Below are 15,017 nucleotides of genomic sequence, written 5' to 3' on the forward strand. Positions count from 1 at the left end.
TCTGGAAACACAGTAATTGCCTGAAGTTCCTGAACAAGGAAATATGTCTTGCTGCTGCATTTTTTCTTTCTTTGCGTAAAACAAAATTTCACATATAAACTTAGTTTTTAGACTTCCAGCTATAACGTATAAGATATCTCTACAGGCTGGTCTTGCTGTTACTTGAAAAATCGCAATATAGTGGACATTTTAGACTTTTTGAGAATTTAATTTATCACATGCCCATTATACAGACATTCCATTGCCATGCAGTGCTTCGTTACACCTGTGGTGGCGCTATGGCAGAATTGAACATCTGGTGTCTGATTCCCTACAGATTACAACCAATTGCTCAGAAATCCAGGATGTGGGAAAACTCTCATAACCCTTAGCTTTTTTTTTTTTTTTAGGAACGGGGGTGGTTAGAGGGTTTGTCAGAAGCATGCAGCTCCTACAAAAGGAATCTGTCATATTTTCAGTCCCTAAACTTCGACCTTAGTGTTATAGCAAAGTGACATCCCACTATGTAAAATATCTCCTGGAACAAAAAGGAAAAATAAAAATAAGTTATAAAGTGGCAAGCTGTATGTAAATGACTGTCCTCTAAGTATAGGTCCCTTGTGTAGATTTGACACCTCTCACTGCATAAATAAATTGTACTGCCTGATTCTTTTTCATATGGCTTATTCTTAGGCCACGTTCACACATTCAGTATGTGGTCAGTTTATTACCTCAGTATCTGTAAGCCAAAACCAGGAGAGGAACAATCAGAGGAAAAGTATAATAGAAACACGTCACCACTTCTGTATTTCTAACCCACTACTGGTTTTGGCTTACAAATACTGAGGTAAAATACTGACCAAATACTCAACATGTGCTCGTGGCCTAACAGACAAAACAGGAACACGTTACTTTCAAGGCCACATTCACACATTGAGCATTTGATGAATTTTTTACCTCAGTATTTGTAAGCCAAAGCCAGGAGAGGAACAATCAGAGGAAAAGTATAATAGAAACACATCACCACTTCTGAAATATCACCCACTCCTGGTTTTGACTTGCAAAATACTGAGGTAAAAAATTGACCAAATACTGAATGTGTGAACGTGGCCTAACAGTGATGCAAATTGAGATTCAAAATAGATTGATTTTATTAAAGTGTTTTTTTGCCACTCGGTCAGTACAGCTTTAAAAGTAGCAGAAAACCTGCAAGGGCTTGTTCAGATGTTTATATTTGGCCAGTATTTTGCATCAGTATTTGTATGCCAAAACCAGGAGTGGAAAGAAGGCAGAGTGCGGTATATCCGGGACACTGCCACTGACCGGACGATGGATGCCGTGAGCATGATACTGAACTTTATTCATGCAACGCGTTTCGGAGTGGATTGTACTCCTTCCTCAAACCCAGGAATGGAACTTACCCAATGGAAACCGATAATTAAAACATTGACACCTGCTCTGTGTTTTGAAGACACTTACTCCTGGTTTTAGCATACAACTACTGATGAAATACTGCTCAAAAATACTGAAGTATAAATAAAGTCTAATATTGTCTCATTCTTTTTAGCCTTAAAAATAATCGTCAAGTTGAGCTAAAACACAGTTGCAAAAGGTAATAAGAGAACGAAGGAAATTCATAGCATAATGCATGATGGGGATATAAGATCGACATCCGAATTGATTAATTTGTGACATAGGAAATGTTCTCATATATAAAGTGATAAATCATCAGTAATAATGTAACAATAGATCACCGCTCCCGAATATGAAGAAATAGTGCTGATTCTAGTAGAGTTTAATGAAGGCCTCGATTGGTAAAGGACAGATGACTTTATAATTGCTCATTAGTGATCATTTACATAATCAGTGCAGAGAATAATAATAGCCATGTTACTGATTTTGCCTCTAATTGTTTTATTAAAAATCACCGGCAGTCGCTGTTGAGAAGCCCTTGCTTGCCGATAACGCATGAAAGACAAAACGGTGTTCTTCATCATAAAAGCGCACAATCTTAAAAGTCTATAGTCAAAAGTAAGCAAAGTCAGTTTATATGGTAGACGATTTGCCTCCTGCATGCGGTAGGCTTCATGCGCGGTGTCTGTATAATAGCACACGGGTTTATATTACAGAGCCATAGGTGCGCCGTATATAGCCATATGGTGCATCCTTACCGCATCGTATTCTTCTAGTATTGCCTCAAGGAAAAAATACTATTTCAATACAGCCTTGATGTGTCTGTGTCTACAAACACAGGAAAAGAAAGCAGACTGACACCACTCCATCCCATGGAACTACAGGTCCCACATCACTCACTTGCTTATGGACCCACTAAAGTCTTATCGGTGGTATTCAGTGACACAGTAATAGTCTGTACCCACATAAAGTAGAAAAGTCAAGTTTATTCACCAGTGGGAACACAGAAAAGCCTTTTATTTACCAGCTTTTTTTTAAAGGGATTCTGTCACTAGATTTATGCTTTGTAATCTGAGATAACCATGTTGTTAGAGCGGAGACCCTGATTCCAGCAATATGTCACTTACTGGGCTGTGCTTTGCTGTTTCAATACAATCAGATTTGGAAATTATCACTACAGGACAAGCTTCCCCGTGCCTGCTAGTCCAAACACAACCCCCAGCACTGATTAGCATTTTTCTGTCAATATACATTATACACAGAAAGCAGCCAATCAGTGATGTGGTCGAGGTGACAACATTCTCAACTCTTGCTAAATCTGCAGCAGAGAAAACTATGATAATGTCATAACAGCTGCACCCAGTAAGTGATACATCACTGGAATCGGGGTGCTTGTCCCTACATCATGGTGCTGTCAGATTACATAGCAAACACCTGCTGACAGATTCCCTTTTGTGCCACTGATGGAATAAACCTGGAAGTTTACCATATTCCTGAGTGAGTGCCGTGGCTTTTCTACTCTGGACACCTTAACTAGTTGTGTTCTGTCTATCTCTTACAGGAGTATTATACCAAATCTATGACCTATCAACAGGATAGGTAAATGAATAATTGCTGGGGGTCAGACTGTTGGGACCCTGTTTGACATCCAGATTGGGGGCCCCCAAAGCCCATTATGTCAATGGAGAAGTAGTCGCCATACACGAATCAAGCTCCATTTACTATCTATGGGACTAACTGGCGCTCTGTGTCAGTCACATAGACCATAAATAGAGCGGTGGACATTCATGAACACTATGGCTCCATTCACACAGGGAACTTTGGGACCCCCATCCTGTGATTGTTATATTTCGGTGATAAGTGTAGTCAGTATGGTCTCGTCATCGACACAGGACAGAGATCGCCCCCTTGTAATGAACCCTGTACCTGTGAAGGATACTTGACTTTTTAACAATGAAGGTCCATATTCAAAGACTACAAGCAGATATCTTGTAAACGGCGATTAATTGATACAGAAAATACTTTAGAAAATTGAATTTTTTTCTATTATGTCATATATCACAATGGATAATATTACTTTAATTGCTGGTATTTCCATCTTACCACTTTGCCACTTGTGTTTTCATTTGTGCTACGTTGTGTTGGTTCTTCGGGCCATTTCTAATATAGATGTGTTATCCAGTAATCAGCACGTTATTACAGATAATCTCGGAGACAAAGTGCCATCTTTCTTCCCAATGTTTCCCTCTCTGGAATTTAATTGTCTCTTGTGTTAAGCTCACAATCTTCTCATGAGATATAATGATGTTTCTTTGAGATGGTTAAATGCAGTTGTAAAATTCTTCTCATATATAAATATAGAAGCTGCTTCTACTTTGATAAACTGTAATAACATTCGCTTACCCGATAAATGTCACTTTCTATTCTTCCTTTAACGGTAGAAGAAGAAGAACATCTATGCAGAGCCTGACATTCAACTCTTAGCAAAGGAGGGTTTGATGCCCAGGACAAACAAATATTCCATCCGGTCCGGGGCTTGTCGAGCTTATCATTAAAGGAAAGATTGTGTTTGCTTTATTGTCTTTGGCCGACTACATCTGTGTTCGAAACACAAACTCCTGTTATGCCCAGGGAAAATTTATAGACAATTTAAAGGGAATCTGTCACCCCATTTTAGGCCTATAAACTGTGGCCACTGCCATCAGGGGCTTATTCACAGCATCCTGTAATGCTGTAGATAAGCCCCCGATGTAACCTAAAAGATAAGAAAAACAAGTTAGATTATACTCACCCCGGGGCGGTCCCGGTGCAGTCCGGTCCAATGGGCATCGCGGTGCGGGTCCGGCGCCTCCCATCTTCATACGATGACGTACTGAATTGCCCTGTTGAGGGCAGAGCAAAGTACTGCAGTGCGCAGGCGCCGGGCCTCTCTGACCTTTCCCTGCACCTGTGCACTGCAGTACTTTGCTCTGCCATCAATAGGGTAGACAAAGAATGCCTGCGCAGGAGCCGCAACAGGAAGCAAAGAAGAGGACATCATTGTATAAAGATGGGAGGTTCCGGCCCCGGACAGCGATGCCCATTGGACCGGATCGCACCGGTCTTATCTTTCAGGTTACATCGGGGGCTTATCTACAGCATTACAGAATGCTGTAGATAAGCCCTTGATGGCGGTGGCCTTAGCTTATAGGCCTAAAATGGGGTGACAGATTCCCTTTGAAGCAAATGTCCAGCTCTTAAAACCTGTACTGTTTAGGTCTACCATTCTGTGCTGATACATTTCTTAATAAGAGTGGTCAGAACTCTGTTTTTCTGACTTAAAGCTCCAAATTCCCTGTATAGAAATAGAAATAAGTGATAACATTCTGCTTACAGTCAGCACTCATATAATTTTATGTGACAAGCATCTAAGCTTCCATAAGTCAAATTAAAGGTGTTGCCCAAATTGGTCACAATGAGGCACACAACCGTATTTTATTACATCTAAGAAAATCGGGCCGCATTTAATAAGAGTGTGATTTGATTTTCTCGGATGTGGAGAAGATGTCAAAAAGGGTTCTCCATCTTCTTAATTCTTTTAGTCTGTGAAAATCGTGCCAAACTCAGATGTCATCCAAGTGTGGTTCAATTTTTTTGACGGACCCATTGATTTGCATGTCCAAGTGCAATCCGATTTACATATCCTTGAAAATGCTTGGTCCGAGACAAAAAATTAGGCATGTCCACAGCCCCATAGAATAACATTGGTCCGAATACGATCCGATGTTTTGTCGACTCTCACTGGGAACGAAAATATGGTCGTCTGCACATGCCCTTAAGCCGGATTAGTGAATTTTCCCAAAATTAATTTCTGTCAAATTGAAGTTGGTTCAAATAAAAATTCCTCTGAATCAAAATTGACTTTCTGGACACCAAAGAATAATAATCAGAGAGCCGTGATGGGGGACCCATTCGACCAGAGTCTACTACTGCCCTTGTTAGTGCAGCCATTTTTACAGAATGCATGGACAAACCCCTTTAAAGGCTTTAGAGGGAATCCGATAAGGTTGATTCCACCTAATATGAAAGCCGAATAATGTAGGAGAAGAGACCCTGATTCCAAAAAATGTCACTTACTGCGCTGTTGCTGTAGTTTTGTTTAAAAAAAAAACTGTTTTATCAGCAGTAGATTATTACTAGAGGACTACTAAACCTGCAGACTTCATATTCATGAGCTCTGTGCATAGGTAGAGAGCTGCCAATCAGTGGTGTGGGCGAGTTACAGAGAGCTCCGCATTCAGAGATCTGGTAGATCTGCAGCAGACAAAACAGGGATTTTAACAAAACTATACCAAGCAGCCCTGTAAGTGATACATTGCTGAAATCAAAGTCTCTGCCCCTACGTCATGTTGCCCTCATATGAACTATCGAAAACCTGGAGGTTGATTCTTCTTAATATTTTCATAGTATCCTTTCCAAGTTCCCCCGAGTGGTGGCTGCAGGTGGCTAGGATTTTATCATGCAGCTCTGTGTACATAAAGATATAAAGCCCTGTATCATTAAAAATGACTACAACACTTAGTCATTCACTTTAAGATTATCTGTCCTCTTTAAAGATTGTCATGGGGCATAAAGACATAACAAAAAATTTACACAGTACTGAATCAGCCAGATGTTTACTCCCATATGAAGAAAGTATTCTAACCTAGCAATAAGTTCATCAAAAATAGAGAAATTGCCACTCACCATCCATAAAAAAAAGTGCTTTGACTTAAACTTCATTAAAAAAAATTCTCGGGAGTTAACAGGATGTGTATGGATGCTGGGTGTTTCGCATGTACAAATGCTTCTGCAGGGTACAATTTGTGACCTGCAGAAGCATTTGTACATGCAAAACGACCATTGTCTATAGGCATCCTGATATCTCCCGAGAATATTTTCATTGGAGTTTAAATAAAAGAATATTTTTTATGACTGGTGAGTACCACTTTCTCTACTTTCAATGAACTTCTTGCTATAACTTAGCACCATAGTGTCATCAGCAGCCATTTGGTGAGAGCGGAGCCTTTCTTTTGTCCAATTCTGGATATACAGTACAGACCAAAAGTTTGGACACACCTTCTCATTTAAACATTTTTCTTTATTTTCATGACTATGAAAATTGTAAATTCACACTGAAGGCATCAAAACTGTGAATTAACACATGTGGAATTATATACTTAACAAAAGAGTGGGAAACAACTGAAAATATGTCTTATATTCTAGGTTCTTCAAAGTAGCCACCTTTTGATTTGATGACTGCTTTGCACATTCTTGGCATTCTCTTGATGAGCTTCAAAAGGCAGTCACCGGAAATGGTTTTCACTTCACAGGTGTGCCCTGTCAGGTTCAATAAGTGGGATTTCTTGCCTTATAAATGGGGTTGGGACCATCAGTTGCGTTGAGCAGAAGTCTGGTGGATGCGCAGCTGATAGTCCTACTGAATAGACTGTTAGAATTTGTATTGTGGCAAGAAAAAAGCAGCTAAGTAAAGAAAAACGAGTGGCCATCATTACTTTAAGAAATGAAGGTCAGTCAGTCTGAAAAATTGGGAAAACTTTGAAAGTGTCCCCAAGTGCAGTTGCAAAAACCATCAAGCGCTACAAAGAACTCACATGAGGACCACCCCAGGAAAGGAAGACCAAGAGTCACCTCTGCTTCTGAGGATAAGTTTATCCGAGTCACCAGCTTCATAAATCGCAGGTTAACAGCAGCTCAGATTAGAGACCAGGTCAATGCCACACAGAGTTCTAGCAGCAGACACATCTCTACAACAACTGGTAAGAGGAGACTTTGTGCAGCAGGCCTTCATGGTAAAATAGCTGCTAGGAAATCATTGCTAAGGACAGGCAACAAGCAGAAGATACTTGTTTGGGCTAAAGAACACAAGGAATGGTCATTTGACCAGTGGAAATCTGTGCTTTGGTCTGATGAGTCCAAATTTGAGATCTTTGGTTCCAACCACCATGTCTTTGTGCGACGCAGAAAAGCTGAACGGATGGACTCTACATGCCTGTTTCCCATCGTGAAGCATGGAGGAGGAGATCTGATGGTGTGGGTGTGCTTTGCTGGTGACACTGTTGGGGATTTATTCAAAATTGAAGGCATACTGAACCAGCATTGCTACCACAGCGTCTTGCAGCGGCATGCTATTCCATCCGGTTTGCGTTTAGTTGGACCATCATTTATTTTTCAACAGGACAATGATCCCAAACACACCTCCAGGCTGTGTAAGGGCTATTTGACCAAGAGGGAGAGTGATGGGGTGCTACGCCAGATGACCTGGCCTCCACAGTCACCAGACCTGAACCCAATCGAGATGGTTTGGGGTGAGCTGGACCACAGAGTGAAGGCAAAAGGGCCAACAAGTGCTAAGCATCTCTGGGAACTCCTTCAAGATTGTTGGAAGACCATTCCTGGTGACTACCTCTTGAAGCTCATGAAGAGAATGCCAAGAGTGTGCAAAGCAGTCATCAAAGCAAAAGGTGGCTACTTTGAAGAACCTAGAACATATGACATATTTTCAGTTGTTTCACACTTTTTCGTTAAGTATATGATTCCACATGTGTTATTTCATAGTTTTGATGCCTTCAGTGTGAATTTACAATTTTCATAGTCATGAAAATACAGAAAAATCTTTAAATGAGAAGGTGTGTCCAAACTTTTGGTCTGTACTGTATTTATCTCTGATTTTGTAAAGATGGCAAACCTCACATCTACATCTAACAATCTACAATCCAGCCCCGCATCATCTTTTCAAATGTATACTGAGGTATCATTAGTAGGCTGAAAAATTTGGTTCAATAGGTGGCTAAATACGGTGCATGACAACTATGACAGTGTTTAAAGACCATCTTTTGTCAGCTCCTAATTGATAAACCTGCCTCTTTGTATTCACTGCTCCGTGCTACAATAATATGGTTAATTAGAATAGTCCTACACGTTATGAGGTTTATCCGTACATCGTGAGGTATATGTAGGTACAAACAATGCGGCAGATGTTAGTCCATTGTTCCCCTCTCCAATGAATGTCACTCCTGTACGCTTATAACGCCGCTGTATTGTTGGCAAAATGCCGCACCGGAACCACATTACTCGAGAATACTAGGAATCATCAGAATTGTAATAAGTTCTTAGTAGTAACAGAGCAATTATCCTTGAGCTTGTAATGTGACACAATCATTTCCATATTTATATTGCTTATCAAGTACACTCCGACAACAGTGGGTGGACTCGTTGAGAAATCATCGCCTTTTCTGCTAGTATAAAGAAATTAAATTACCCGGGTGTGTTATAATAAACAGAAATAAATCTAATAAACTATTGTCTATATTAATTAGAAAGCTTTTAGCAGTGAAAGTAAAGGACAATGGTAGAGATATTCAGAGAGAGGTCTTTGGAGAATGTCTTCTGTGATTTTGGGGATTCTTTCCATTCCTACCTCTTTAGTAAAATTCAAGCACGGTTTAGTAATAGAATAGATTTTTATGAGTCATGGTAATTTTATCAAAGGGGCACACAGAGGTATTGTTACTTTCTAGGGGGCATGTCTCCAGAGGGTATTAATATTTTCTATGGAGCAATTTCTCCATCCAGGGAACAAAAAGATGGCATTTTACTATGTAAGCTATGTAAGGGGCACCGTTGTGAGGATTATTACTAAGTGGGGTTCTAAGAGGAATACTGTTAGTGTTTTTGCGCCACACAAGAGGTGGTTCAGCATTGGGGTGACAGTAGAATGATCATTTTGTGCAAGTTGGCGATAGATGAGTTAGTGCTGGAAATGTGAGAAGTCAAATGTCAAGTTATGGAAACGAGTCATGGCTCGAAGTTATCATGGCGGTCTAAGGCAGATGGAGTATTTTGATGTGATCAGAGATTTAGTTTTCATCGCCTCAGCTGCATGATTTACAGCTTCTGGACAGCCTGAAACCATGTGGGAATTCCCTAACAAACAGGCATTCCTCACATGTATTCAGCCTGTCTAGCAGCCACAAATCATGCAGCTGAGGTGAAGAAAACTAATTCTCTGATCACATCAAAATAGTCGGAGATCACCCTAGTATGCTCGGAGAGACCCGAGCAACGAGTACACTCGCTCATCACTAGTGTCTAGCACTATATGGGCACCGTATGGAGTAGTTTTTCTCAATAACAACATTGTCATCTGCTGGGGTCCTGCTTTATCCACTAGGAATAGGATTCGACAACATAGTTGCAAACATGGCTACCAAGGTTAGGAGCCCACTTGGATGTGTTTTGTTCCCTCCACTTTGCTGAACCCCAAGAATGCCTCTGGTGAGCACACACCCTTAGTGTACATAAAAAATTACCATTATTAGATACAGATATAATTTTTTTTTTAAGTACTTCTTGCTACAGTTGAATTGAGTACCAATGAGAAGTCCTAACAACGTGTCTTCTGGGGATACAGTTTTGTGGAGGAACTTTATATACATCTTTACTGCCACTAATCCAGACAGTTAAATCACGGCAGGAAATGTTATGGGGATTTTACATCAGATTTATCTTAAAAAAGGTGACTGCTAGAAAACCTCTTTCCATGGTGCATTGAAAAAGTTGCTTACATGCGTAAAAGTTGATTTAGAGTATTCCTGTAGGACATCACACCCTAAGGCCTCATTCAGATGTCCATTTTGTTTCACATACGAGAAAATCAGACTGATTTATTCTGATCAGAGTTTGATCAGTTGTCGTCCGAGTGTCATCCAATGTTCTCTTACGTGAAAAAATTTCAAACTAAATTTCTCCACCTTCTCTATTCAGTCAGTCCGTGAAAATCGGAACGGACTGGGATATAATCTGAGTGCAGTCCGATTTTTTTTTTCAATGACTTGCATTGATGAGTTTTATCGGACTCTCGGATTAAAATTGGATGTGTCTCAGATATTTTACGAGGACTACTCAGTCTGAAGAAAATACCAGACATTTGAATGGCCCTGTAGGCTATCACAGGTACAACTGCTATGCATGAGAAATACAGATAGCACTCGTATGCTAAAAGTGAACATCTGAATGAGACCTAACTCTGACCTCATAACCCACACCCTAATTAGGAACATGATTAGCATGTTCAGAATGTCAAATCATAGTATAAAGCTTTAATTGTTTTCTTTTGGCAACAAGATCACTTAGTTTTGTTACAAAGTTTTGAGAAGTAGGCACAAATTGAAAATTTTACCAAAATTTTATTCAGCTGCCTATTTGTTTTAGATTATCTTTTTGTGATATTAATGTTGTGAACGGATTGCAGGCAGATTACATGGAGCAACCAGTAATCCATCTATCAGCTATTCTAGAACGGCCAACATGGCAAATGTTTAGATCACTGATTAATCAGCACTTATGTGAAGACATGCTGAGAATATGCCCTGCAGAAAGGATCTATCAATAAACCCATAATTTACGCACCGTGACTTAATCGTTTCCCTGTTTTGTCTGCTTAGAGCATTGCTCCATGGTAACCAGTGATATTCAGCACCCCTGGGTCGTACGAAGCATTGATTTGTATGGGATGTGGGAGGATGATGTTACACTTCTAAAAAAATATATGGAAGAAAAGTTTTCTGTGATTTGTAGTAAAGTGACCAAACATTTCTTGGTTTAAAGTGAGTATCAAACGCCCAGCGCCTGCCCTTACATTTCTGGACATTGCCTGGTTATTAGATTACACTGCATGGGATGAAAAGAGATTAACAATTTAGGAGAAAAGATTAATCCATCCTCTGAATGCAATATTTCACTTTGATATTCACCCGTTAAATGAATCAGCTGTCACCTGCCGTCCGCCTTTCCCCAGTATACGACTTTGCTGATGGACTGATATCACAAGCCAATTACAGGCCATTGGGAAGCGATTTTCAGATTTTCATTTTTTCTTTAAAGTACCGATACCTTTGACTTTCTGAAATATAATTGTAAGCTCTTCAGTACGGACAGAACACAATTTTCTCTGATTACAATTATTTCATGCTCACTGCTGTGTGACACAGCCGAAGATTTTTAATTAAGCTCCTCACATTTGACACACCATTAAGCAGGGCCTTTTCCGCCTCCATGGGTCGAGCTGGGAATGTTAAAAGAAATAAAATCAGACTACTGTGCTTGGATTTAGTTTTAGAGAATTAACTCACTGTCAACCTTTTTTTCCCAATATTCCCTATGTAAGTGGCATGGTATATCTAGTAGTATTAGGTGGAAACCAAATAGGCTGAAGATGTCTACCAATGATCAGCGCTCCCCAGGAATGGTAGCAAACTTTATTCAACAGATATAGAGGTGCATCTCACAAAATTAGAATGTCATCAAAAAGTTAATTTATTTCAGTTCTTCAATACAAAAAGTGAAACTTGTATATTATATAGAGTCATTACAAGCAGTTTGAGGTCTTGTGTGAAGTTTCCACAATCATTGATGGCTTCAGTAGCCATGTCATCTGCTGGTGTAGGTCCACTATGTTTTATCAAGAAAAGAGATGGAAAAGAGAATAATTAGCTGGGTAGAAAGGCAAATGAGCAATTGTAAGTACACAGTGCTATAGAATATGATAATTGCAATATATTAAGAGGATACAATTTTGATAGGAGTGCTTTAGTGATGAGCGAGTATACTCATTACTTGGGTTTCCCCAAGCATGCACTGGTGGGTCTCCGAGTATTTCGGCGTGCTCGGAGATTTAGTTTTTGTCACCGCAGGTGCATGATTTTCAGCTGCTAGACAGGCTGAATACATGTGGGAATTCCCTAACAAACAGGTAATCCCCACATGTATTCAGCAAATCATGCAGTTGTGGCAACGAAAATGAAATCTCTGAGCACTCCCAAAATACTCGGAGACCACCCGAGCTTGCTCGAGGAAACCCGAGTAACAAGTATACTCGCTCATCACTAGAGTGCTTCTTTAAAGTGATAAAGGAAGTTTCAGCTCTTTAGAACCAGGTCATTTTTAGGATCTATCTTGATTATTATACATGATAATGAGATGAGCGAGTTAATCCGCAGAACCATTGTCCAGTGGTGAGGTCAGAATTCCGTGGCCAGGAGCCCTGCAAACCTCATCCTACCTGTCGGCATACTCCTCTCTCCTTTTGATTAGCTGACCTGATGCAATGTCATCGCAGTGACGTGACCCACACATGACATCACTCCAGGCTGGTTAATTAAGAGATGAGCCGCGGATGCCGGCAGATACGAGCCAGTTCGTAGGGCTCCAGGCCAGACTAATGACCTGGACCTGGTTGCTACAAATGTATTGTCTCTTCTCAATAATATAGCAGAATTACATTTTTCTGATGCAGAGCTCCAAATCCCTAGTACAGACATACAGTTAAAAAAAAACCTCCCACCCTGAGACCGAAAAGTGACTACCGTATGTATTTCTCATGCATAGCCATTCTACCTTTTGCCCTCAGTTTGGCTTCATCTGCATCCTCTGCCCAGGTTGGCGTTCCTGCTCTCCTGCTTCAAAATGGCCACTCACTGAACAGTTGGATAGTCATTACCTGCAACAGTCACACCAGGGTAGTCAGAACATCATCACTGAAAGGATAATTAATAATCCAAGGACCACCGGAGAGGTGTCGCTGAAGAAGATGGAATGTTTAGCAGGTGATTTTGGTTTTAACGCACCCCCATCTATTTGCCAATTTTAATACAGCATTAGACAACCCCTTAAATTTTCCCTGTAACTGATATTGATAATCCTAGTACAAGCCCAGGGGCCGATGGGGTCTTTGATTATCCGTTACTTGTATTTTATCTAGTTTGCAATTACATCCTGTAATAATGGTCTGTGTCGAGGGGCTTTTTATGGTACAAATATGAGTAGGTGTAATCATGTTGCCTCTAAGGATATGATGGTTTTAAAATTGCCTTACTGCCTATGATGTCTTGTGGTTTAGTCCAGCTTTGTGAAGCACATTAAAATAATTGTGGCGGCTCTAACAATCCTACCTGTTTTGTCCACTGTGATTGAAATGTGAGGTAGACTGCAGTAAATATACATCTCGCACGCTCCATTCATCGTCATTGAAATTGTTTGGAGAAAAAAGCCAGATGAATAATGTGCATTGTGCTGAATTTCATCAGCCGGTATGCAGGAAGCGATTGTGACGGCACATCCAGCAGAGAGCGGCTGAAGCTACTAAAACAGAACCAGCTGCCAGTCAGTGCCTTCCATTCATATTCAGATAGATTCTGCCGTCCCAAGTGTCCTCCAGTAAAATCATGAAAAATCATTTTCTAAGTGACTATTCTCACATGTCTTTGATGTCCCAGTTAATAGCTAGTTATTAGCTTTTGATTCCTTGCACAATGTGTGCGTTCCACGGGGGGATAATTATCAAGCAACAGAGTTAAAACAAATGACAGAGGGGGTGTGCCATGCATGCTAAGTGCGCAATTTAATGTCGCCATTAAACCGGTGGAAAAATATTTCTTTCCCTAATGTTGATATAAAAATAGATTAACCTATGAGCCTCCAGTTTAACACCAGGTTTAAGCATGGGTCATTACTGGATTTGCTGCTCCACATTAGATCCTGTGAAACTCTAGGGGTCCATGTGTAAAAGGGGAGTCCAGACTTAAGCTACAAGTTGTCAGTCACTCGATGTGACTACAGACTTGTGAATCCTCAGATTGCTCCCTCTGCGAGGATTCTATGGTGCCAGCGCTAGGAGCGGAAGGCGTATGCTCACAAGCATGTGATTTTTCATACATGCGGTCACATGCCAACTAGATGGCCGTGGCCTTGTTTAGGGCAAGTGTATTGAGCGAGGCTGGATACTGTCTAGTCAGAATGTGGCCGGGGGTATGCAAATCACATACTTGGGTTCACATAACCGCTTCTTCTGGCATTGGCACCGGCATCCTCATAGCACGCAGTGCGACCAATCTGAGGATTCACAAGTCTGCAGTCACACAGAGTGACTGCAGACTTGTTACTTAAAACTGGACAACACCTTTAGTCCATACAGCTATTTGTATATTACTTATATCACCGTTAACCAAGATCCAAGCATAAGTTTACACTTGGCACCAAGAAAATGTGATCGGAAAAAAAGACTAGAAAATGAAGCTCAGTCTATAAGTTGAAATACTCCACCGAAGAATCAAAGGTTGAAGCAATTTCTCAACAGCCATTTTGAGTTAAAAGGTGTGGATTAATTGTAGAGCCGGCACATTTATCCTTCAAGTGGAGATATCCATATGTCAAATTCCCTTGTAATATCATTGCGTCCGTTATGTCCACAAACGCTAATGACTATTTATTGCTGACGTGCGCTGCACTAATGAGATGGGATCGCAGGACTCGAGGGTGAGATCTTACTATTGAATGTTTAGAGTTGATTTTAGTTTTATTTTTTCTTGTGCTGCTTTTGTAGTTATTTGTACAGCAGATTGTATAGTCTTTATGTAATATACTGTGCGGGTGGCAGCTACAAGCCAGGTTCTTACAATGCCATTCTTTTCTTCACTTTTTGTTTTATCTTTCATTTATCCACATTGCTTTATGTTACAGAATGCACCAAGGTCACAACAATCGCATGGTTTAATGTATTAACAATACCTATAAATGTCTTTTCATCC

General features: G+C 40.4%; 1 protein-coding gene and 1 long non-coding RNA gene across 3 annotated transcripts in view; one reads left to right on the forward strand and one right to left on the reverse strand.

The window, feature by feature from the left end:
• CDH4 (cadherin 4) overlaps positions 1-15,017 on the forward strand; it is a 1,009,876-nt gene that overhangs the window by 342,267 nt on the left and 652,592 nt on the right. The window contains exon 1 of one of the 2 annotated variants that reach the window (XM_077252851.1): positions 12,917-13,037. The exons of the other annotated variant lie outside the window; for it this stretch is intronic. Within the exon in view, the coding sequence (XP_077108966.1) occupies positions 13,022-13,037 (16 nt within the window). The 5' untranslated portion in view covers positions 12,917-13,021. Of the gene's footprint in view, positions 1-12,916; positions 13,038-15,017 lie in introns of those variants that run through there. 2 annotated transcript variants of the gene reach the window in all.
• Positions 11,800-13,508, reverse strand: LOC143765805 (uncharacterized). Its single transcript, XR_013213464.1, has 3 exons — positions 13,383-13,508; positions 12,829-12,931; positions 11,800-11,883 (listed from the first exon to the last, which is right to left on the reverse strand). It is a non-coding gene; the product is annotated as an uncharacterized LOC143765805 (long non-coding RNA).

This window comes from Ranitomeya variabilis, chromosome 4 (genome assembly GCF_051348905.1).
Source record: "Ranitomeya variabilis isolate aRanVar5 chromosome 4, aRanVar5.hap1, whole genome shotgun sequence".
NCBI classification, from domain to species: domain Eukaryota; kingdom Metazoa; phylum Chordata; class Amphibia; order Anura; family Dendrobatidae; genus Ranitomeya; species Ranitomeya variabilis.